Consider the following 19,657-nt stretch of genomic DNA (forward strand, 5'->3'; position numbering starts at 1 on the left):
CTATTGCTGTCCCACTTTATTGAGCACCCTAAAAAATCGGCTTACAGCTTCCAACTGCGACAATGTTTGTTCAAGATTCGACGCTTTATACTCATGTTAACAACGCATGTCAAGTCAGTTTAACATTTTTTTAATTAGCATGCCAAAATAGTATGACCTGGAAATATTAACGACACTAAGAAAAACAACTAAAGTTGTTATTGTCAGATAACTATGAAAAGCAATAGAATATACATATGTTAAAAATATTACAAAGCACAGCACGCATTTCAACCGCAGGGCCAGAATGCATGGTTTCCACAGAACTACAGCTAATAACCTCACGGACCGCGCTCTGGTAAAAAAAAAAAAAAAAAAAAAAAAACGCTTTAACCTTCTTTGGAATCGCATTATGGGCAGCAAAAGAACTGAGAATCGATCGCGTACTACACTTTTTTTTTTTTATGCTTCTCCATTAGTTATCTTCAAACATGTCCTTTTATATTTAATTTGTCGTTGTTGCTGTACATGTGCTTTTAACCATGCTTTCCGTTGATATGTTGCCAGTTGCTGGCATTTTTTTCTGACAGTTCCTCGCCATGAATGGCGTGGAGGACTGCACTACGCTCCTAATAAGAAAAAGAAATCACTATAACTAGCCGCTGTGTACTAACTAATATTCCATATCAACTAGACTCTATATAACAGATGTAGTCCTGCAACAATGGGCCTAATCACCACATACACACAAAGACATGGACTGGCTTCAAATGTAACGTAAATATAATGAACTTGCCATCACTTCTCGCATCACTTGCTTTACGGTAACGCATGATCTGTCATTCCAGTGCATCTTAGAATGCATATCAATGAGGTCCGTTGTCACATGTTTAAAACATTCTTAGTGCCGGTTTTGCAGAGTTTACATTCGATTAATAAATGAATCAATACAGAAGCGAAAATACTTTGTGAAATTCAGCGAGTGCAATAAACCGCATCGAACTACTGCTGCAGTAAGAGACTTAACGAAGCATCGGTATAACTTCCATAAAAGCCTATTCCGTATAGTGTTCTCCATTATTGTCGAGGATCATTGAATGGTCATTCGTAATCCCCGCTGTGTTTTGATGATGTGCCGATACGCACACGAGGGCCCCGCAAACATCATAATAAGGTGAATATATGAGTCCGTCAGAGGAGATGTGCGTAGAGAACCTGGTCGCTAGACGAACAACACGATGTTGGCCGCGATCACAAATCCCACGCAGATGAAGACCTTGAGCAGCAGTCCGAGCCAGAGCTGTGGAAAACAAGAAACTGTTTAACTAATGCGTTTTATACGATGAATATGAAATACTTTTCATTTTCATCTTGACTTGTTATTTTCCTTCAGGTCTGGTAGAGTGCGCGTGAATCCCCAATGCTGTCATTCGTGATATCACTGTCAGCCTTCTCAGCGTGGAGATGTGTCATGTAGCGTTTCAGTAGCGCCTCGCATGACTTCACCGAACATTGACCAAGCCATGACGTTAAGATTACTCCAAGCCATATAACGAGAAAACTTCTCGCTATGAAAGGTATTGGCGTAACAGACCGTAAAATATTGACTTATGAAATCCATCTTTCGACGCAAACCTGTCTGAGGGTATTATCACGGCGGGAAAGCTTCGAGCGCCATCGACTCTTTGAATATTGAAACTCAAGCGGACTAAAAGCTGAAGAAAGGCCGCTACAGCTTCTCTAAAGAGTACAATTAAAATAAGACCCCATGCAGCCATGGGGCTATTTCCGAAATGGAGCAGAGGGAGTACGCATGAGACGATACGCAACAGCGGATTTCCTCTTTCCGTTTTCTCCTCACGACGTGCGAGAAGCAGAACAGCAGGCACCAAAGTTTGTTTGTTTGTCTTTTGCAGCGATCGAAAAAAAATACTCATTTTTAGGCAGCAACTCTCTCAACGTCCCCGCAGAGTGAAAAGTTACGTCATCATGCCGTGGCATGAAACTGTGTTTAGGCAACCAGCCTCATGTATATGTGCAGCGAAGTCGCAGGCAACGCTTGTCTTCAATCATGTGACATGTAAATGTGTGACAAAGCTGGCTGGTGCAGTGTGACAACGTGAAAGTCGAAAATGTTTATGAGTTTCGCCTTTATCGAAGGATGCCAGTCGTGCCCATATTACGACAAAAGGTTTTGCAGAAGCGCTGAGAGATGAAGAAAGATTCTGACCAGTTCTGAGCCGCGCACGTTTCCGTACAGGTGCAGGAAGATGAGCGGCGTGTTCGTATAAGGCAGCAGCAGCACGCAGCAGGACTGCATGGCCACGGGCAGCGCGAAGTACAGCTGGTTCATCTGGAACCGCTCCGCCTGCGCCGTGGTGCGTCATCAAATTAACGCCTCTGAGTTCATACAAGTACATTAACCAAGCGTATAGGCCTTGACAGAGCCTCACGTACAGTACCGCAACATTCGGCTTGACTGCTCACAGCTGCAAAAATTGGCACGTTGAAACTCTGCGGCATTCTAAAACAAGCTAACGTGAAAAAAGCCCTGGGTGCAGATACTGCCCTGACGTTGTCGTTCGTTTAGGGAATGCATACTAGTTGGAAAATACACAGTGCGCCGATTTTGATTGTGATCGAAGAGTATCTGTGAAAGTACGATAAGACGCATTCCAATACTCTTCATGGGTTTCGGATCTCTCGCATTTCAAGAGCAGCCTTTGCCTTGTACTCAGCTTTTTCGAGGACGCAATGTGTGTGAAAGGTGCGCTTAAGCGGAATGCCCAACATCATTAATTAATGCGCACGGACCAAATTCATTCATGGCCAGTTGTGCTGTGTCATGCTAATCAGCTCTTCCTTTCTTATGGCGGAGGGGAAGGGAAATGAGTTTTTAAGTTCCCGATGACGCTTCATGGGCCAGCAGTGCTTCTAACAGCAGGTCGCAGCATCCTTAATGTCAACAGTTGGGCGAGTCGGTATTTTCTGGAGAAGTACGAACTTGAGATTGGCACGAGTAGACGATGCAACCCGCAACCAAATTTTCATGAAGGGGCTTCGAATATATGTACAGAGAAATACAAACACCAAGCGAGTACACCCGTTATTAAAATATAAAAGCAGAAAATTTTCTCCAAGGAGAAAACATTTGTTGCCTGCTAAGAAACTAATTTCCTCATTCCTGGGAAGAACCTAATAGGGGCTATTAGGATAACCATTGTCTGGCTTTTAACGCGTAGTGCCTGAATATTTAATGAATTGGTCAGAATGCATGAAAATAACTATGGCATAACCAGAAATGGGCACACAAGGACAATGATTCTTCTTTCCTTCTTGTGATGCATAGAAATATGAAAAGGTGCCGATCGCAGTTCAGAGCAATTATACGCTCTCTGAGCCAAGCATTTCAAAATTTTACAGCTATACTATGCAATTAGGCTACATCATCAGATGTAGTCATATACGCGCCAACCGTGTCCTTCTTATACTGAGTTCAAAATCTCTGATCCGCCGTTTTGTAAAAAAGGCCTTTGTAGATGGTAAGCGTGGGCGTCAGCCACACTGAAAGGCATGCACGCCCAATTAGGGTCGTGCCTACACGCGTGCAGAACAAATTTGTAAGCGAGAATATCACTCCTTCTCAATCCATTAGTCTTCCCTGCATGCCGCTGGCCCTACATTGCTCTAAAAATATCTATAATGCTTAGGCGGCTCTGGGTGAGGTCCACCTCATGCCTAAAAAATACCCCTGGCACCCGTTTAGGTCGCGACAAACTGACATCCAATCCTGAACAATTAGAGACGCATGTTCGCCTATATTCCTTGCATAGGAGGCCTTTACATTTACTAGCTAACTGACGCACTCAAAGCCACTTGTGACTTCGGCATAGCCGGGACCATAAGGAGCAGGAAATTGTCTTAGCAAATAAACACAGGCCCATCTAGAGATGTTTCAACTGTATCGAGGCTGTAACTGCGTGATGGAGCTGCAATCTAATCGCCAGGCTACATCACGGGCTTTTTATAAGCTATTCCTTCATCCTTGAACCTCGTTCTCAAACCCCCCCCCCCCCCCCCCCACAATGCCCTTTTTCGTCTGCAGAAGTAACACATGACAATTGTATGTATTGCGCCTACAGGCAAATGTTTATCTCGTTGGCACAATTATTGGTTTTAGAGCAGCTTGCCTATTCAACTGTATCATTATTTTAACCGATCTTATCTGAAAATAGCCCTTGCGGCCAAAGTCATGTTTCGAAACTATACCCAGCAGCCTCGTCATGCTTAGAAGAAACGGATTTACATAGTTCCTAAACTAGGGAACTCGTTTGCGTGCATGCTTAAGTTCAAAGACCGGGGACGCTGCCAGTGAAGTTTTTGTGGGGCCATCTTAAGCAGCAAGACTGCCGCTACACAACATGCACATTCACGTGCTCAACACATACAATACAACATGCACATTCAACATTTTGAATTCGCTTGATAGCCAGTGCAGCCATCAGGTGAGCAGTCTGGAGAAGCAGAGAGCCAAGTTGACTTTCTGGTAGCGCACCTGTAGATAAGGAACCACCTGGAAAGCTTCATGGTTGCTTGTGCACTACCCGCTTACCAAGTGCGTCATTGTGCCGACGTTATCACTGCTGACGGCGGTGCTGTCCATCTCGGAGACCAGCGCTGTCGCGGCCATCAGCGCCACTAGGCACCAAGCAGGGTGCACTTGTGGACCAATGTGGGATATCAGCTTAGTCAGCACCCACGTCGACGCTCTAGAACGCTGCACATGTTACGCTCCTTATAGAGTAAGCGTATTTATTCGAGTGTCCATTGCATTTTTTGCCTGTAATGGCATTGCGCGCTGTTTCACATTGTGTTTAGCAACAAGTGATTAGCAGGGCAAGCTGGATAGAAGAAGTGGATGCCTGCGTATAAAAGCGACCACCCAATAAAATCTCTGAAATTCGTGACTTGTGCAGTATGTGGTCCTGGCTACATTGAGAGAAATGTGACCAAGAGGAACAATCTGCAAAACCTGAACGGGCACCTTTAAATCGCTTAACTATGCAGATGCCGGTCGGGTGTTTGTGCTGAAGAACTAGCTGAGGAAGCGTAGTCACTGCGCATTGCTACGGATACAGTGTCAGTTGCTCTAAACGCTGCTAGGGTCTAATTCAAAGGATGCTAAAAATAATATATTGAAAGAAATCGTAGCATAGAGTCGCTTGAGTTCAACAGGGTGAACCAAATGAAAGCTTTTGAGCGCCTCCACACATACCATAATGGAAACCAGGCCTTTCGAGAGTTTTCTTCAAAATGTTTTGTGCAGTGGTAAGACGCCCGACTACTGTGCCGGAGTTCCCGGGTTCGAACCCGACCGCGGCGGCTGCGTTTCGATGGAGGTGAAACGAAGTGGCGTCCGTGTGCTGTGCGATGTCAGCGCACGTTAAAGATCCCCAGGTGGTCGAAATTACTCCGTAGCCCTCCACTACGGCTCCTCTTTCTCTCTTTCCACTTTCATTCCCACCTTCCTCCCTTCCCTTACGACGCGGTTCGGGTGTCCACAGAGCAAGTGTGACAGTTACTGCGCCTTTCCCTTCCTGTGAACCAATTTATTTATTTGCATACAAGGATTGAAACAAGAATGTGTCTTGGTGTTTGGCACGAGAGCAGCTATTTCCTAAACACCCTGCGGAGAGTCTACAATTATTATTCGTTGCATTCTTATTCATTCCTGCATGCCTCTTAGTCCTACTGGCTTTCATGCCTAAAGTTACGTGTTCAGTAAGAGCAACAAATTTCACTTACGGACATATATCCCATTTTTCAGTAGTGCTAGGATCAGGGTTCCAGTCAAGGTTATCACGGCTCCTCCAGCACCTTAAAGCAGGAGCCGAACGGGTGCCGACGAGCTGCGGTCATCCAAAGCTCCATTGTGCCCGCATTCTAATTCATCTGGACGCAAACTTCTCGCCTAACGCCCCTTGACAAGTGACAAGCTCCAGTGCTGCGCCGCAAGGCAGCTGTGCCGTGCAGGGAAGCCTCACCCACCAGTCAACCTGACGGGTACCCTCCTCTCCCCACTCGCGCCGCTATAAGACCTCTGGGGCCGCCGCCAACTACTGCCTCCGTATTGGGCAGCTCAAGTGGCAGCGGTTTCCTGGTCTGTACAAGCAGGAGCGCTGCTGCTTGGAGACAATCCAGAGGGCCCATCCAGTGCTGTGCTGCTTGACTAGGGGGAAAACGGCGGAATTTCTCAGGCCTTCGCTGTGCGAAGACAGTTGCGTGTAGCCAGTAGCTTTTGGCCTCCGTGAAGATGCTGTTCTGTTTATTACGATGACTGTAAATATTGTATTAAGCCACTTTTCGCTAACCTCATCTCGTAAGCTCGAAGCTTTGATACCCGGACCCGAATCACGACACTAGCTTCTTTAAAGTGTAATAAAAAAAATTTGAAACGAAACACTAGTTAGGTCGAACATAAAAAATCAACATTTTACTTGTACAACAGCTACCATATACATTAAATGAATAAAGTCCTGCTTCCCTGGACATTTTTTAACGGTGATGTGACTGTGGAATGTTTGTTCTACCATACTTTGATCAATATATTGATAGTATCTAATCTTCAAATATGCAATGAATGTTTTATTTTTGATGTTTATCCTGCGCTCACAACAAGGCATAAACATGTATTGTGAGGCAACTTCGGAATATTGTAAGCTATACGAGCATATATTGTTTGGAATGTCAATAGATTGCAAACTTCCGATCATAGCAAAATCTTGCTTCAAATGTTTTTCTTATGTTCGCACCTATCTTTTGATGTTTTGCTGGAAAACCAATGAACCTAGTTCTTGAAAATGAAAACCATAAACGTACAGGTGTCTTGAGGGTTGATTCGTGAACATATAAATAATTATGGCGGTGTTATAAGATACCCGAAAACATGCGCTGATGATAAACTTCTTGTTAAAGATTGCATTTGTGTTGAATTCGGAAGTATATACGTAGTGTTCAGATATATATTATATATATCCGAATGCTGTTAAAACGGTCTTTCCAAAACCATTGTGCTGAATTTGAGTAAGGACATGCTAAATGTTGGAATTTTTTATTAGGAGCTGGCATATTGCTTCTAACCATGAGATCGATATAGACTCTGCAGTCCGCTATTTTTTGTTTGACTGCCCAATTCATTTTAATCTTTGAGATACCAGATTCTGACTTTATTTCTTATTACTTATTTCTTCGAAATCTATGTGAAGCTCTTTTTACCTGTGGTTATACATTTAAAAAATGCGTCTATTTAAGGCGCACCTCAGTTGACACAGAAGAGACGGACTCCTCCCTGCTGCTGGAGTATAATCAGCTGCGCTGGAAAAAATATGGCTGTCGCGACGGCGGTTACAATGGTTTCCCAATTCCAGTAGTTTTATTACAGGCCAGAACATGGCGCCATCACAAGGTGTGCCACATGCTCCTCTTCGCATTTGTTTTTTGGTGTTTTCCAGTTCAAAAAAGCTTCGGTTCCACGAGGACGATCTCTGCGATTACAAAGTGGTCCCATACAATGCAGGCCAGCTTCTGTATCTCCTAAGTGTCCGTTTGAAAGGTTTTTCTCTACTTTGGGAACGTATGGACGTAAATCTGAGAGCTGCGGGGGTTCCATAAGCTCCGGACAAGGCGGCTCAAAGGCAAACCTTCTAGTCTGAACTTTTAGGACCGAAGCTGAAAACCTGCCTCCTCCTGTATGCACCTACCTCAACCACCAGCTGCAGGGCGCTTCCTCCAAGTCTGACCAGCACCAGGTCCCAGGGCAGGCAGCGCAGCACCAGTCGCCATCGCATGCCGTCGTCGGCGAGTATGGGCAAGCCCAGGTCTCGCACCAGAACTGTCAGAGCCACAGCGCACAAGCAGGACGCCGTGGTCGAAACACCTCTGCGGAAGGGAGCGAGATCTAACTCACAGCGGTGGCACATAGCAACCAATAATGCGCTCGTGTGATAAAGGCTGCGCGAAAGGCGAGCGAATTCAAAGAACTATATCAGACGAATGAGTCGTAGAGTTTTAGCATTTGCTCTTAGAAACGTCCAAAAACGTTCCACTTCAAGAATTACATTACTTGTCCCCTTTTTAGAGTTTAGGTCCGCTCTTGCTAAACTTTTTAGATTCTACTTACTGCCCATGAGTCAGTGTGCACTAAAGTTCGCCTGAAAACTCTAGAAGACATCGCCCACAGGTCAATTTCTGCCATCCACGTGCATTATCAAGAGCATAAAACCAAACTCACCCGTTGAGTATGTCATGTTCCATCGCAAGTGATAGGCCGATTAGAAGAAGCGACGCGATGGCAATGACTTCCTTAATCCTGCATAAATGTTAGTAAATAATTGGCATGTAAAGAAGCAAACAAACTTTGCTTTTAGGTAAAAGCTTCTACCACAAACTATATATATACATACACAGGGTGTCCAAGCTAAATTTAGCCAAGGGTTAAAAAATAAAACAATTCAGGCAGGACAGAGAAACCACTTCTATACAGCTTCCAGCCATCTGGCACACCACAGGCAATTTCTTATTTTGCCATTAACTGATTAATAATTAAGACAAGGTTTCTAATTGACTACCTATACACTTTAGGTAATAAATGTGATTTGCAAAGTTGGAGAGCACCTTCTGAAATCCGCATTCCATTGATTTCCTATAAAGAAAGCCTCACGTGCATCTTTTTTCCAAACCTTTCAAAAAGACCGCGAAGTACAAAAATATCACGTGACTAACGCATTCGTGCGTCACGAATGTGCTGCTCTCGATCGTGGCCTCAGTGAACAAAATCAGCTGTGGCCGTGACTCGAGAGCCAAGTCCTAACGGTAGGCTATGTTGGCGATGGCTGCAGCCAGCGCGGAGAGTGCGCTGCAACTTGCACCGTCACGTGCGCCGACTGCCTGAAGCGGACTAAGAAAGCACCCCACACGCACAGGCACACACACAAGTATATATATATCCCCCGCACCTCCACCAAGTGAAATGGGTTTTACTGAGGGTTCAACATGGAATATAGCCCTCTGTAAGCTGCACGGCGAACAGCACAGAGAAAACAGTCCGTTAAGGCACAAACCAGCGAGCTCGAGCAGCACAGCGGCACTTCGTCGCTCTCTTCCTTGTCTTCATGACATCCGCTCTTCGTTTACTACAATTTGTATATATATATATATATCCGAAGTGAAAAAGCCGGTGATCCAGAGTAAGCAAATAACTTAAGGTGGTCACGGCAAAAAACACTTATAATACTGATGTTTCGGCCGGAGTCCGGCCTTCGTTGGAGTGAACAAATCTGAAGTTGGAAAGAGGCTTTTAAGCCAGAATCTATCAAGAAATATGACTAGTAACAGAGCACAGAACACACTGAGCTATTTTTATACAATCAGAAATGATAATTAAAGCCAGAATCCATCAAGAAACATGATTCGTAACAGAACACAAAACATTTTGCTGTTTAGATACCATCAGTAATGATAATGAAATGTACAAAAGAAGAACTCGAAACATGGCAAATGCGAACGCACATGTCAAAAGCCAATTAGTCAGCGCAGCAAAAAGGACAGAGCACCAGGATTTTCGTTCAAACCTGCGGAGATAGTATCAAATTTATATATTAGATATGACTCACGGGTTTCTCTGTCATGATGCGCCCGAAAACCTGACTGCAAAATGGTTAATCTTATTTTGTCGAATGAGTGACCGGGAATGCGGACGTTTTTGGAAAGCGGAAGGTTGGGGATAGATGTGCAATGAGCCTTATGGTTGTTGAAGCTCAAATGGAAGTTTCAGTTTGCCCCAATGTAATGCTTATTGCACACTGAGCACTCCTACAGACAGATTACGTTTGAAGTATCGCAACAGAAGGTACCATTTATTTTAATCTGATACTTAGAGGCGGTGCTAGTCGCTGTTACTGAGGTGGTCATCTGTGCACAGATTTTACACCTTGGCTCATTACACGGGCGGCAGCCTTCCGAGCTGTGTGAAAATTTAGAAGAGGTCTGCATGTCACGTACATTTTTTCACCGCCTATAGACTACCCTGGGTGGATCAGGAAATATCACTTTAATTCGTTCGCTTTGTCCGATGATGTTGTGATGCTTGTGAAGGATGCCAGTGTCATTAGGAATAGAAGCTGAATGCGTCATTATCAAGTTTGTCGGACTGGGTTAGGGCGATGTGATTCATCCAAGAGTGCTCTTCGGTCAAGCTGATCCGCACGTTCAAACGCGTCGTCAATTAGTGAAGCAGGGTACTTTTCTTCAATTAGTGCCTCTTTCAGGGTCAAACAGTTACGGTTGAAATCAGATTGATCCGAGCAGATTCGTTTGTAGCGGAGTGCTTGGCCGTAGGGAATACTCGTTTTGCTATATTTTACGTGGCTGCTATGGAAGTGAAGGCGCCGGTGTCTATCTGTGGGTTTCATGTAAAGCGTCTAAACTAGCTTACCATCTTGTAAGAGCACATTCACGTCCAAAAAGTTCATACGATCACTTGAGTAAGCGTGTGAAAACGATATCGACCTGTGTTCGTTATTAAAAGCAGCTATAAAAAAGAGAAGTTCAGCCTCGCCATGCTCCCATATGAAGAATATGTCGTCAACATATCGTTTATAATAAAATGGCTTGAGTGGCGACCGGACAAGAATTTGTTTTCTAATACGCCCGTGATGTTTACATAGTTAGGCCCGATTTTTGTGCCCATCGGTGTACCGCTGATTTGAACGCAATGTTGGTTATCAAATTGAACATTGTTCAGCTCAAGAATTAATTTCAGCAAAGCAGCAAGGGTTAAGGCTTCGACACGATCGTTAGCGCATGACGATTCATAGATATGCTGTATGGATTGAATACTATCTTCGTGGGGTATGTTTGTGTATAGCGAACGCCAGGCTTGTGCACATTCGGCAATAGATAAAATCCGCCTGGAATCGGGCTTAGTGGAAGAATGGAGTGCTTGTCGTTATTAGTGATTCTATTTTCTTTGCACAGTTTGTCAGTGGCTTTCTTGATTATCGAATAGAACTGTTAAGTGGGATCATTTGTCACTTTCTTATAAAACAAGGAATCGGCCAACTGCCTATGAGCCTCTGCGATGTAGTCAATCGTGTTCATGACGACGATCGCACCACCTTTATCGGCGGACTTGATGACTATATCACTGTTGTTCGCAAAGTTCTTAATCGCGCTGCTTTCTTTAGCTGAAATATTGTGCTTAAACCGACGCTACCTGTTATAGGCGTCAAGGATGTCATGTTGAACAGCCTTAATGTAAAGATCGAGGCAACTATGTCATTGGCTTGGAGGAGGTTTTTTGTTGATCATGAATGGCTAATCGCGGCTAATCATATTTGGCAGGAAGGAAAGGAAACCAAAAGGTAACCTGCTAAGTAAAAACCACCGAGACAGGAACTGTTGATTTCAAGGGATCAGAAGCACTGCCAGGACATATCCCGAGTATGGAAACAGCTTGCACCTTTGCTTTACGCAAGAAAGGGGCTGCTTCTATGCCTTCCACGCAACGAAATGTAGCCTCTATTACTGCAGCATGTTACCAAACCATAACACACACACCAATTTCTTCTGTATTTCTAACTACAATATCTTATTCCTTTGCATTCGTTTATGGGTGCATAAGTATTTTCTTAATATATGGCCCCATAGATGGTTAAATAGCGACACCAATGAATTGCACTCATTGTCTTCTGGTTGTGCTATGAGGCACGGACATCGATTTTGATTTGCTTCCTTTTCAACCAGAAAAATATTGTTTTTAAATATTAATTATTTACTCGCATATAATGGAATAGAAGAGCCGGGATACTACGTGGTGAAATGGATAACATACAGCAATTTGAAACGTTCATTGAACATAATGTGGAAAGTCTGGTCGTTACCATTAGTTTCTTGTTTGTTTGTTTGTCTGCTTGTTATTTTTTGTGTGTGTGCGTGTTTACAAGGTTGAACGTCTCAAAGCGATTTCGACTATGAGAGACGCCGTAGTGGAGGGCAAAGGAAATCGCCACCGCCAGGGGTTCTTAACGTACACTGACATCACGCAGCCCACGGGTGCATAGCTTTTCGTCGCCATGGGAGAGCAGCCGCCTAGGCCGGGATTCGATCCCGGAACTTTGGACACAGTATTCGAACGCCCCAACCACTGGGCCACACCATCGGAGCCAATTAGTTGTAGTGTTTTTTTCTTGTACTTCCATTCATGTGTCTACTGTTTCATGTATTGTGCCATTTTAGACATTATTATACTTAATTTTGTGGTTTTGCAATGTTGATGGTTACTGTAGGCAATCCCACCGTGTCAGGGATCTTACCTTGGGTATAGCACCTTTGTAAATAAAGTTAATAAATAACTAGATAAATAAGCTATAAAACTGGCAGTCAGTACCCAGTACTGTGTGTATTTCAATACAGACAATTAGGCTTATTGGAAATAGGTAGTTCGAAAATTCAAAGAAAATCGAGGTCCACAGGAAAAAGAGGACACGTACAAATTACCGCCCACCAATGAGTATCTTTGGATTTTGCTGCAACGTGCTTAATTTGAACACGAAGGCTGCTTCGAAATGCGACCTGGTTCGCTGCAATGCACAGGCAGCCATTTTAAAATACCGGTATACCCACAGTAGCACGACTCACGATATTCGGTCTTCTTGCTGCCACTTTTCCCTGATGATCTCTTGAATAGCGGTGCGATACTCCACGCTGTGGCCTATGTTCCTGCAAACACACATTTGCTTAGGGTACAGCGCTGTGAGAATATTTCGGAGTAGTTAGCAAGTCAAAAGAGCGCCTCACGAAGATCAATCTATCGCAGCAACTTCGGCTACGAAACGGTGATATATACCAACGTATTTTTATAGATCTATCAACGAAGGACGCGACGCGTTCCTGTCGCACCACTAAGGCTAATCTAAACGTAAGACGAGGAACGATTTTATACTGCTAACCAGATGAATCATTTCCTTGAAAGAAAGTCACAAATTGTTTTTGTTTTGCAAGTATGCCGTGTTGAGCGCACAGGTACTCATAGTGATGCCCTTATGTGTTCATATAATTGCCGATATCCCCTACGGACACTCATATGCTGTATGTTTCGGTTAACTTACACGTCCTTGAGGTAGAAGTGGTAGATGAAGACTAAAAAGAGCAGGATCGAGATAAGGGAGACAGGAATCATGCAGGACACGAAGATGACCATGTTCAACGGGCTGGGTTTCTTCTGCCTGCACACAGAGAGAAGTCGGAAGGAGGCTCCCGGAACGGGTAATTTTGTGCGAACGCATTATTTAGTGCGTACGCCATAGGGGCGTTATACGTGCACGGGGGCGGTCGGATTGTTGTCCACCAGCACTCACTGTACCTGCGCTAGGACACATGCATTAAATCGGTACTCTGCACGCAGTGATCATCAGACTGCTCCTAGGAAGGTGGCACTATTAAAAAAGCAGCTCTAAAGGCCGAAATTACGGAACTGGTGAATAAACAAACAGCAGAGTGCTTGTACGTGACCGAATATCTGCAATGGGACTCCAGAAGGAAGCCACTAACGCTATCTCGTTATCAAACGCCCGTCTCAGAAAATTCATGTCCTTTATTGATTCTTTGTGTCGGAGCTCGCAATTTGTACCAAGGAAAGTTAAACGTGAGGAGCCGGCACACCCGTGCGCTTCTTCTAGCTCACACGTGTGATAGCTTTGGACCGAAGCCTCGAGAACTAAGCATATTATTCGTAAACTTTTGTTACGGCTCGGTCGCAATAAGAATTGTTACGATCCAGGTTGTGTGCTAGAGACCGAATGCCAGATCGAAGGGTGGTACGTTTAGCTCGACAGTGCGGCAATGCGTTAATGCAGTCACAGTAGCCACTTTGAAACTATAGAAAAATATAGGACTCAAACGTGCCTGTCTATATGCAAATGAATTAAAGAATTGCTATTGGCAGAAAATCTTATTCCAGTTATTCACGTTATGACTGCGTCCTAGTATGCTCTAGCTAACTGCAGTGTGTTGGCGTTTGTTCACTTCAAAAAAGATGTTCAAGAAACATTTCGGTAGCCCCGAACGCATTTTGTGCAGATGGCGAGGCATTCGCAAGAGCAATTCCACGAACGTTAGATTGTTCTGCCGTATTTAAGATGCTTTAGAACTTCGGAATATAGTCGCCACTATAACAGTGCCACTTCGGATCATGATACTGCATGTGATTGTGTAAAACTAACGTCAATAAAAAAAGAGCTTTAGTAGTCTCGACGAAAGTTATGCTGTCAAGCAACGTGTCTCCAATCTGTGAGGCAGCACTGACTTACGAGGTGTAGTAGGCGTCGATCACAACCCTGGCCTGGCTCTTGAGTCCGCACTCTCCGGCCACGATGGAGGTGTAGGCGACGCCCACTATGAGCACTTTCTGGATCCGCTTGTACACGCTGCATACGAGATGCAAATACATGTCAGAAAGGAGTCGGTAAGAACAACGACGCGCTATGATCAGCGCGTGACACGGCCGCAATAAGGTGAGCCTAACCGAACGCCTTCGTATAGCAAGCTGCAAGGTGATCAGTTGTGACACCAAGAACGCGGTTTGCACCAAAGCGGAGAGCCCTGTAATGACCCCGGCATTTTACTGGAGTGCTATATAGAGATATCATGTGCCCTATATAAATTTTAAACAATTGAGACAGAGCTGCTGGCAGTCGCGTGGACTAACTGCAGTGTTTTCTCTGCTCTAAAATCACTAATTAGTAAAGACTACATAGCTTAGTTTGATTTTGGTTCGAGTAACGAAATGTCCATTCAGATCGATGTTTTAGATTTTCTCAGAAAGCAGTTGGCGGCATTGATGGGACCAAAATACAAATACGCAGTTTTATTTTTGAATTGCTTGACTGAGCGGTGGCTATTATCCCCCTCGTAGACCACATGAAAAGCCTCATGGGGGAGAGCGCCATGAGATGTGTCTTGGGACGATCGAGTAGCACCGCTGTGACGTGTAAGTTTTTTTTTGTATTACAAAAGTTATCTGAATATCGATAGACAAAAAACTAACTACTCTACTGAAATGGTAGCTCGCTCCAAAGATATTCGTCTGCTGTTTTTCAATACGATCTAAAATTTCTCAATTGAGGATTTGTTCCTTAAATCAATAATTACAAAGTTCGCTAATCGTATAAAGACCCAGCAATAATGTTTTGGAAAAATACTGCGGGCTACACCACGCCACTCTGAACAGCCCGTACCTGGTTTCATTAAACTAGAACACTTCGTTTTTTTTTTGTTTTTTTTTTTTTAAAGCTAAGGTACGTTTTGCTGGGACACCTGATATGCATTACGCTATCGTTGCTGATGTATACTACTAGTTGCTACGCATCGGTTAATCGGTTTTTAACAATAGTTCGCCGTTTTTTATGTCATTAGGAGAATCACCAGGCTGGAGTACAATTTGTAATGAGGGTGCAAATACTCATTAGCATCCAACGAAGCGGAGCCATACAGGTACAAAGGAAAGCTAAAGATCTTTCAAAGAAGTAACTGACAAGACAGAATAGCTTCTTTTGAACCATATCGCGTAGGCTGCAATTACTTACGTTTCAGAGAGATCAATCCTAGACTCGGACCCTGTAATATCTGAGAAAACACACAGGCTATGAGCAAAGAGTAAAATAACTCCGAAAGTGATAATGCTGAAAAACATGCACCTCGCATCTTTGGTGTTTGTCATGCTTTTTTTCTGCGAACCCTACTGAAAAACCAAAAGCTCTACATAAGGCAATAACCTCATAAGTTCTTATATAATCTCATAGACTCTCATGAGGTTCACATCATTGTCATAAAATATCGTACATAATTTATGATAATGTACAAGAAGCTATGAGACCCTATACAATTATATGCGACTTGTATGTGATTTCGTATGTGAATTTAGTGAGATTGTGTGAGAAAATGTGAGGTTATTTATTGCCTCAAACAATTTTTCAGTAGGGAAGCACCTAAGTATAGCTAGCCAAACACGTCGTTAAAGATTCTGGAAAGTGCGTGTAAATATGTACAGTCTTGGTAAAACGTCCTCGAGTCAAAATATTTTCCTCTAAGCTGCAAAATGGAGCCATCAGGGCAACATTAGAGGCCAAAGGCATTTAGAATGAAGGGAACGGAAATGATCTCTTATCACAGAAGGAAACTGACCCAGAATTGCACGACCCTATAGTCTTTATTGATCACGTGACGGGGCCATTTTTCGGCTAAGAAGGAAATTCTTTGCCTTCAGGACTTATTTCTGGAACTGAGAAATGAATGAGAAATAGAAATAAGAAATGGAAATAAAATAAGGTCAAAGTGTTCTTCACATTATCCAGAATATTTAATTCACTGCACGGCGACACCTAACGGTGCCAGCTTGGCCCGCCGGGCTAGAATGCAATGTAAGCATGCATTTCTCTTTCACAGACACTGGTTCATGATATCAAAGTACATGTCAGGTACTCGTGTCATCGATCAAGTTACTCGGGATCCCGAAGTTACACCGAATTCGATGGCGGAAATGAATTAAAGGTAAATCCGTTGCTTCCTCCGTTTTAACGCGATAGCAATAAAGAGCTTGCTACGCAGAACATCCGGCCTCACTTCCGGTGTTGGTATTGTGAGCGAAAAGCCACGGGCATGATGCCGGCTGTTGGTAGCAGGTGACATAGCGGAGCACTAATTCGTCTATGGTTACTGCGACTTAACGAGACGACGTGTTGTCAGAAGATGGGAGGAGCTGCCAACCAAGGTTAATCATTTGAGGTGGGAAGATGGAATAAGTATCAGCCTTCTAGTTCTCTTCGGGCTTTATATCGTGTGGGTGATAGCCTACTCCATCGTGTCATACCTTAAAGGCGGAGCTTAATCGTCCTCCATACTTTTTTCTTTAAATCACAGCGTCTGTCCATCACCCCCCCCCCCCCCATCTTCCCTCCTTCCTCTAATCCCGGCTCTTCTCTGTTCTGTTATCTTTTATTCTTGGCTTTCATGACCTGTGACTTTGGACGGACATCATGCACGTGCAGTGCAACGTTTTCACCCGGGATGAGCATAGTTTCTCGCAGGTACTTGCATATTTGCTTTTCCAGACGTATATGCAGGATGTGTGCTTGATGCATGCTTGTGTTAATTCTGTGCCCTTTTTACACCCGAGTCCTGTGCCTTGTACTTGAACAGCACAAATATGCTAATCTCCGCAGTGTATCAACACATTGCTTGTCCCTTTCTCGCCAAGGCCAGGTTGCCAGGCCAAGACCAGGCTGCCAAGTTTTTTGGACCATGAAACACTTAGCCTAAAGAAAACAAGTTAACCGCTACGGACTATAGGCTTTAGTGGACATGTTTCCGGGCACGGAGCTTGAAGTGTCATCAACATAAACCTGGCGTCGCCCTTACATGCCGACCTAACAACCTCCCTTACCATGTCTTGCATGCGGGAAAGGCAGGTTGACCGGCTCACGTGTGCTTCCAGAATGATGGCCTTTTTCGTGAGAGTCCAATCCAACGGAGCGAAGAGACCCCCAGTGGTAAGGAAATGGCTTCTCTAACTCGCTGGCGTACGACCTGCGGAAGCCGAACCGACGTCAAATGTGGTCCGCTTAAACGGACATTCAGCGCTATGAGACTCTCATGGCAAACCGTGTGATCGCACTTCACCAAGTGCTGGTAGGACTTTTCTCAAGTAAGCGATGTCAAGTTTAGAAAGTGACGCTCGCTGGGGACTCGTGGAGAAGTTAAAGCGCAGCTCCGGGGTTTCATTCAGCATTTCGAGCTTCTAATCGCATCAAATACTCTAGAGTTGGCTCTTTCCAGTACAAAAATATTTTTCTTTGCTTTTAAATACGGAGTAGATGGAATTTAACAGACAAAAAATACCGGGCAACCGAAACCGAAAAGAGGTTTCCACGTGCCTGTAAAGTCACTAGCGACCAATCCGTGACGTCCTGGATATGGCCACATATGCTATCGTGTGCGACTTCACTACCTACCCTGGTGACTAAGTTGCAGTTGGAGCCACAATCTGTGTTAAATGGCCAAAAGGAGGCTCCACCATTTGTCCTGCTGCAGACGCAGAGCAAATATAGACGGCCATGCGTCCAATGACGTCACGCAATCAAGGTTGAGGGTAGAAACCTTTCTTATTTGAGCAATCATGTTGACGAGAATCGATGCGGGCGACTCAACTATAGAAAGTAAAAATTGTAAATAGCGTAGTTCAACGTCTCTAAACATAGGCTGTGTCAGTTGCCACGGCGGTGGGTGCCGGATAATTAGACCGGATGGTGTTCCTTAAAGTGTTCTTACATCTTACAACACACGGGTGCTTTTTTTTTTTGTTTCATCTCACTCTTTACGCATGCCGCGACACGAGGGGCATCCTGCTCAGTAACCGAGCGAGCGAATCATTGAGCCAACGAGGAACAAAATGCTTCTTTGCGGATGACTGGCATGGGTTGTGCAAAGCGAGTGCATGTTCTTCTGCATCACTTCCTTAGGGCTAGCTTCTTTCTTCTTTCACACTCACCTCGCCGCCTTCCTTCGACCACTGAGAGCGAGACAATGCATCCCCGCTTTCCTTGCACCGCCTGGTAATACTTGCCGAAGTACATTAGAAGATCAAATTCTTATTCCAGCCTCATTCGGGGTCAAGAAGCTCCGCAAAATAATTGGATTAGGAGCGCACATAATAGACTCGATTTTTGGTGCAAGCCACAAAACGAAATATTGGAGGACGCTTAGGTTGCCCTAGAAATATATGCGATAGCGCCTTTAGCAACGTCCTTTTCATTCTATCGATTTACGGCAATTAGAGACAGGCACAGGTCTTGGGAAAGTGTTGAAACATACTTACGTAAAGAGCGGACACATCAGTCGTTTCACGGCTGAATCATAGAGAAAAAGTATGTTTCTTTATGGCTGAATACCCGCGAGGCGGCATAGCGATGTGCGCTTCCACTTCACTTCAAAGGTAGACAAGTTATCATACATACACCGGGTTGCAGCTAAGCGTCCAGTTTCAATATTAGTATTGATGCTGCGCCGGGCATGTGCCACCGGGTACCTCCACGCCCACCTCACTGCGCTTTTCATAAACGCGCCGCCTTGTTTTGCCGTTAACTTCTTTCATTTTGTATGCAGAATTATTGCGGTGTTTCTTTAGCTAGGAACGCTGTTAACAAATCGTTTGTTGCACTGCTTGGACGTATTTTGCACATGTTGCATAGAATACGAGCCATGACAATATTTTACTGTGCAGTCAATGTTTGTTTATGGGTCGTGTTTTTCTGAAGAACATGTGCATTGCTTTCAATGGGTGAGTTTCTAAAACTCACTCACAGCATTTATCGGTGGCTCACAGCATTTAAAACGCAGCATTCATCAGTGGCTCACCCGCATAATAACACAAGCTTTTATTTGGCACTCCATGAACAGTGTATGGCACATTTGGGATTGCGATGTTTACCTCACTCTACAGGCACAATGCATGCGCTTTTGCCGGTTTGTAAACATCATTTTTACATTACGCGTTCCTTTTCATGACCACAGCATTCTCGTTGCGGTGGGAAAAGCGCTGTTGCTTGTTTGTGGCCTGTATTTTTGA

The 19,657-nt window shown here is 44.2% G+C and overlaps 1 protein-coding gene across 1 annotated transcript; it reads right to left on the reverse strand.

Moving 5' to 3' along the window:
* Window positions 1-1,201: 1,201 nt before the first annotated feature.
* Window positions 1,202-18,665, reverse strand: LOC146202217 (solute carrier family 13 member 1-like). Its single transcript, XM_084600443.1, has 10 exons — window positions 18,581-18,665; window positions 15,621-15,651; window positions 14,346-14,462; window positions 13,146-13,262; window positions 12,676-12,756; window positions 8,270-8,347; window positions 7,740-7,917; window positions 4,592-4,756; window positions 2,210-2,347; window positions 1,202-1,279 (listed from the first exon to the last, which is right to left on the reverse strand). The coding sequence occupies exons 1-10, from the start codon at window positions 18,663-18,665 to the stop codon at window positions 1,202-1,204; spliced, it is 1,068 nt and encodes a 355-aa protein (XP_084456569.1).
* Between the last annotated feature and the right edge of the window lie 992 nt (window positions 18,666-19,657).

The sequence above is a fragment of the Amblyomma maculatum genome, chromosome 1 (assembly GCF_055883805.1).
Source record: "Amblyomma maculatum isolate TAMU_Amacu chromosome 1, ASM5588380v1, whole genome shotgun sequence".
In the NCBI taxonomy this organism is placed as follows: Eukaryota; Metazoa; Arthropoda; class Arachnida; order Ixodida; family Ixodidae; genus Amblyomma; species Amblyomma maculatum.

Bases quoted from the DNA above. Each gene is read 5' to 3' on its own strand.
- LOC146202217 (XM_084600443.1), bottom strand. From the start codon at position 18,665: ATGTACTTCGGCAAGTATTACCAGGCGGTGCAAGGAAAGCGGGGATGC. The intron at 14,463-15,620 runs GTAAGTAATTGC...TCTCGTATGCAG, and splicing joins AGGATTGATCTCTCTGAAAC to CGTGTACAAGCGGATCCAGA. The intron at 7,918-8,269 runs GTGAGTTTGGTT...TCCCTTCCGCAG, and splicing joins GAACATGACATACTCAACGG to AGGTGTTTCGACCACGGCGT.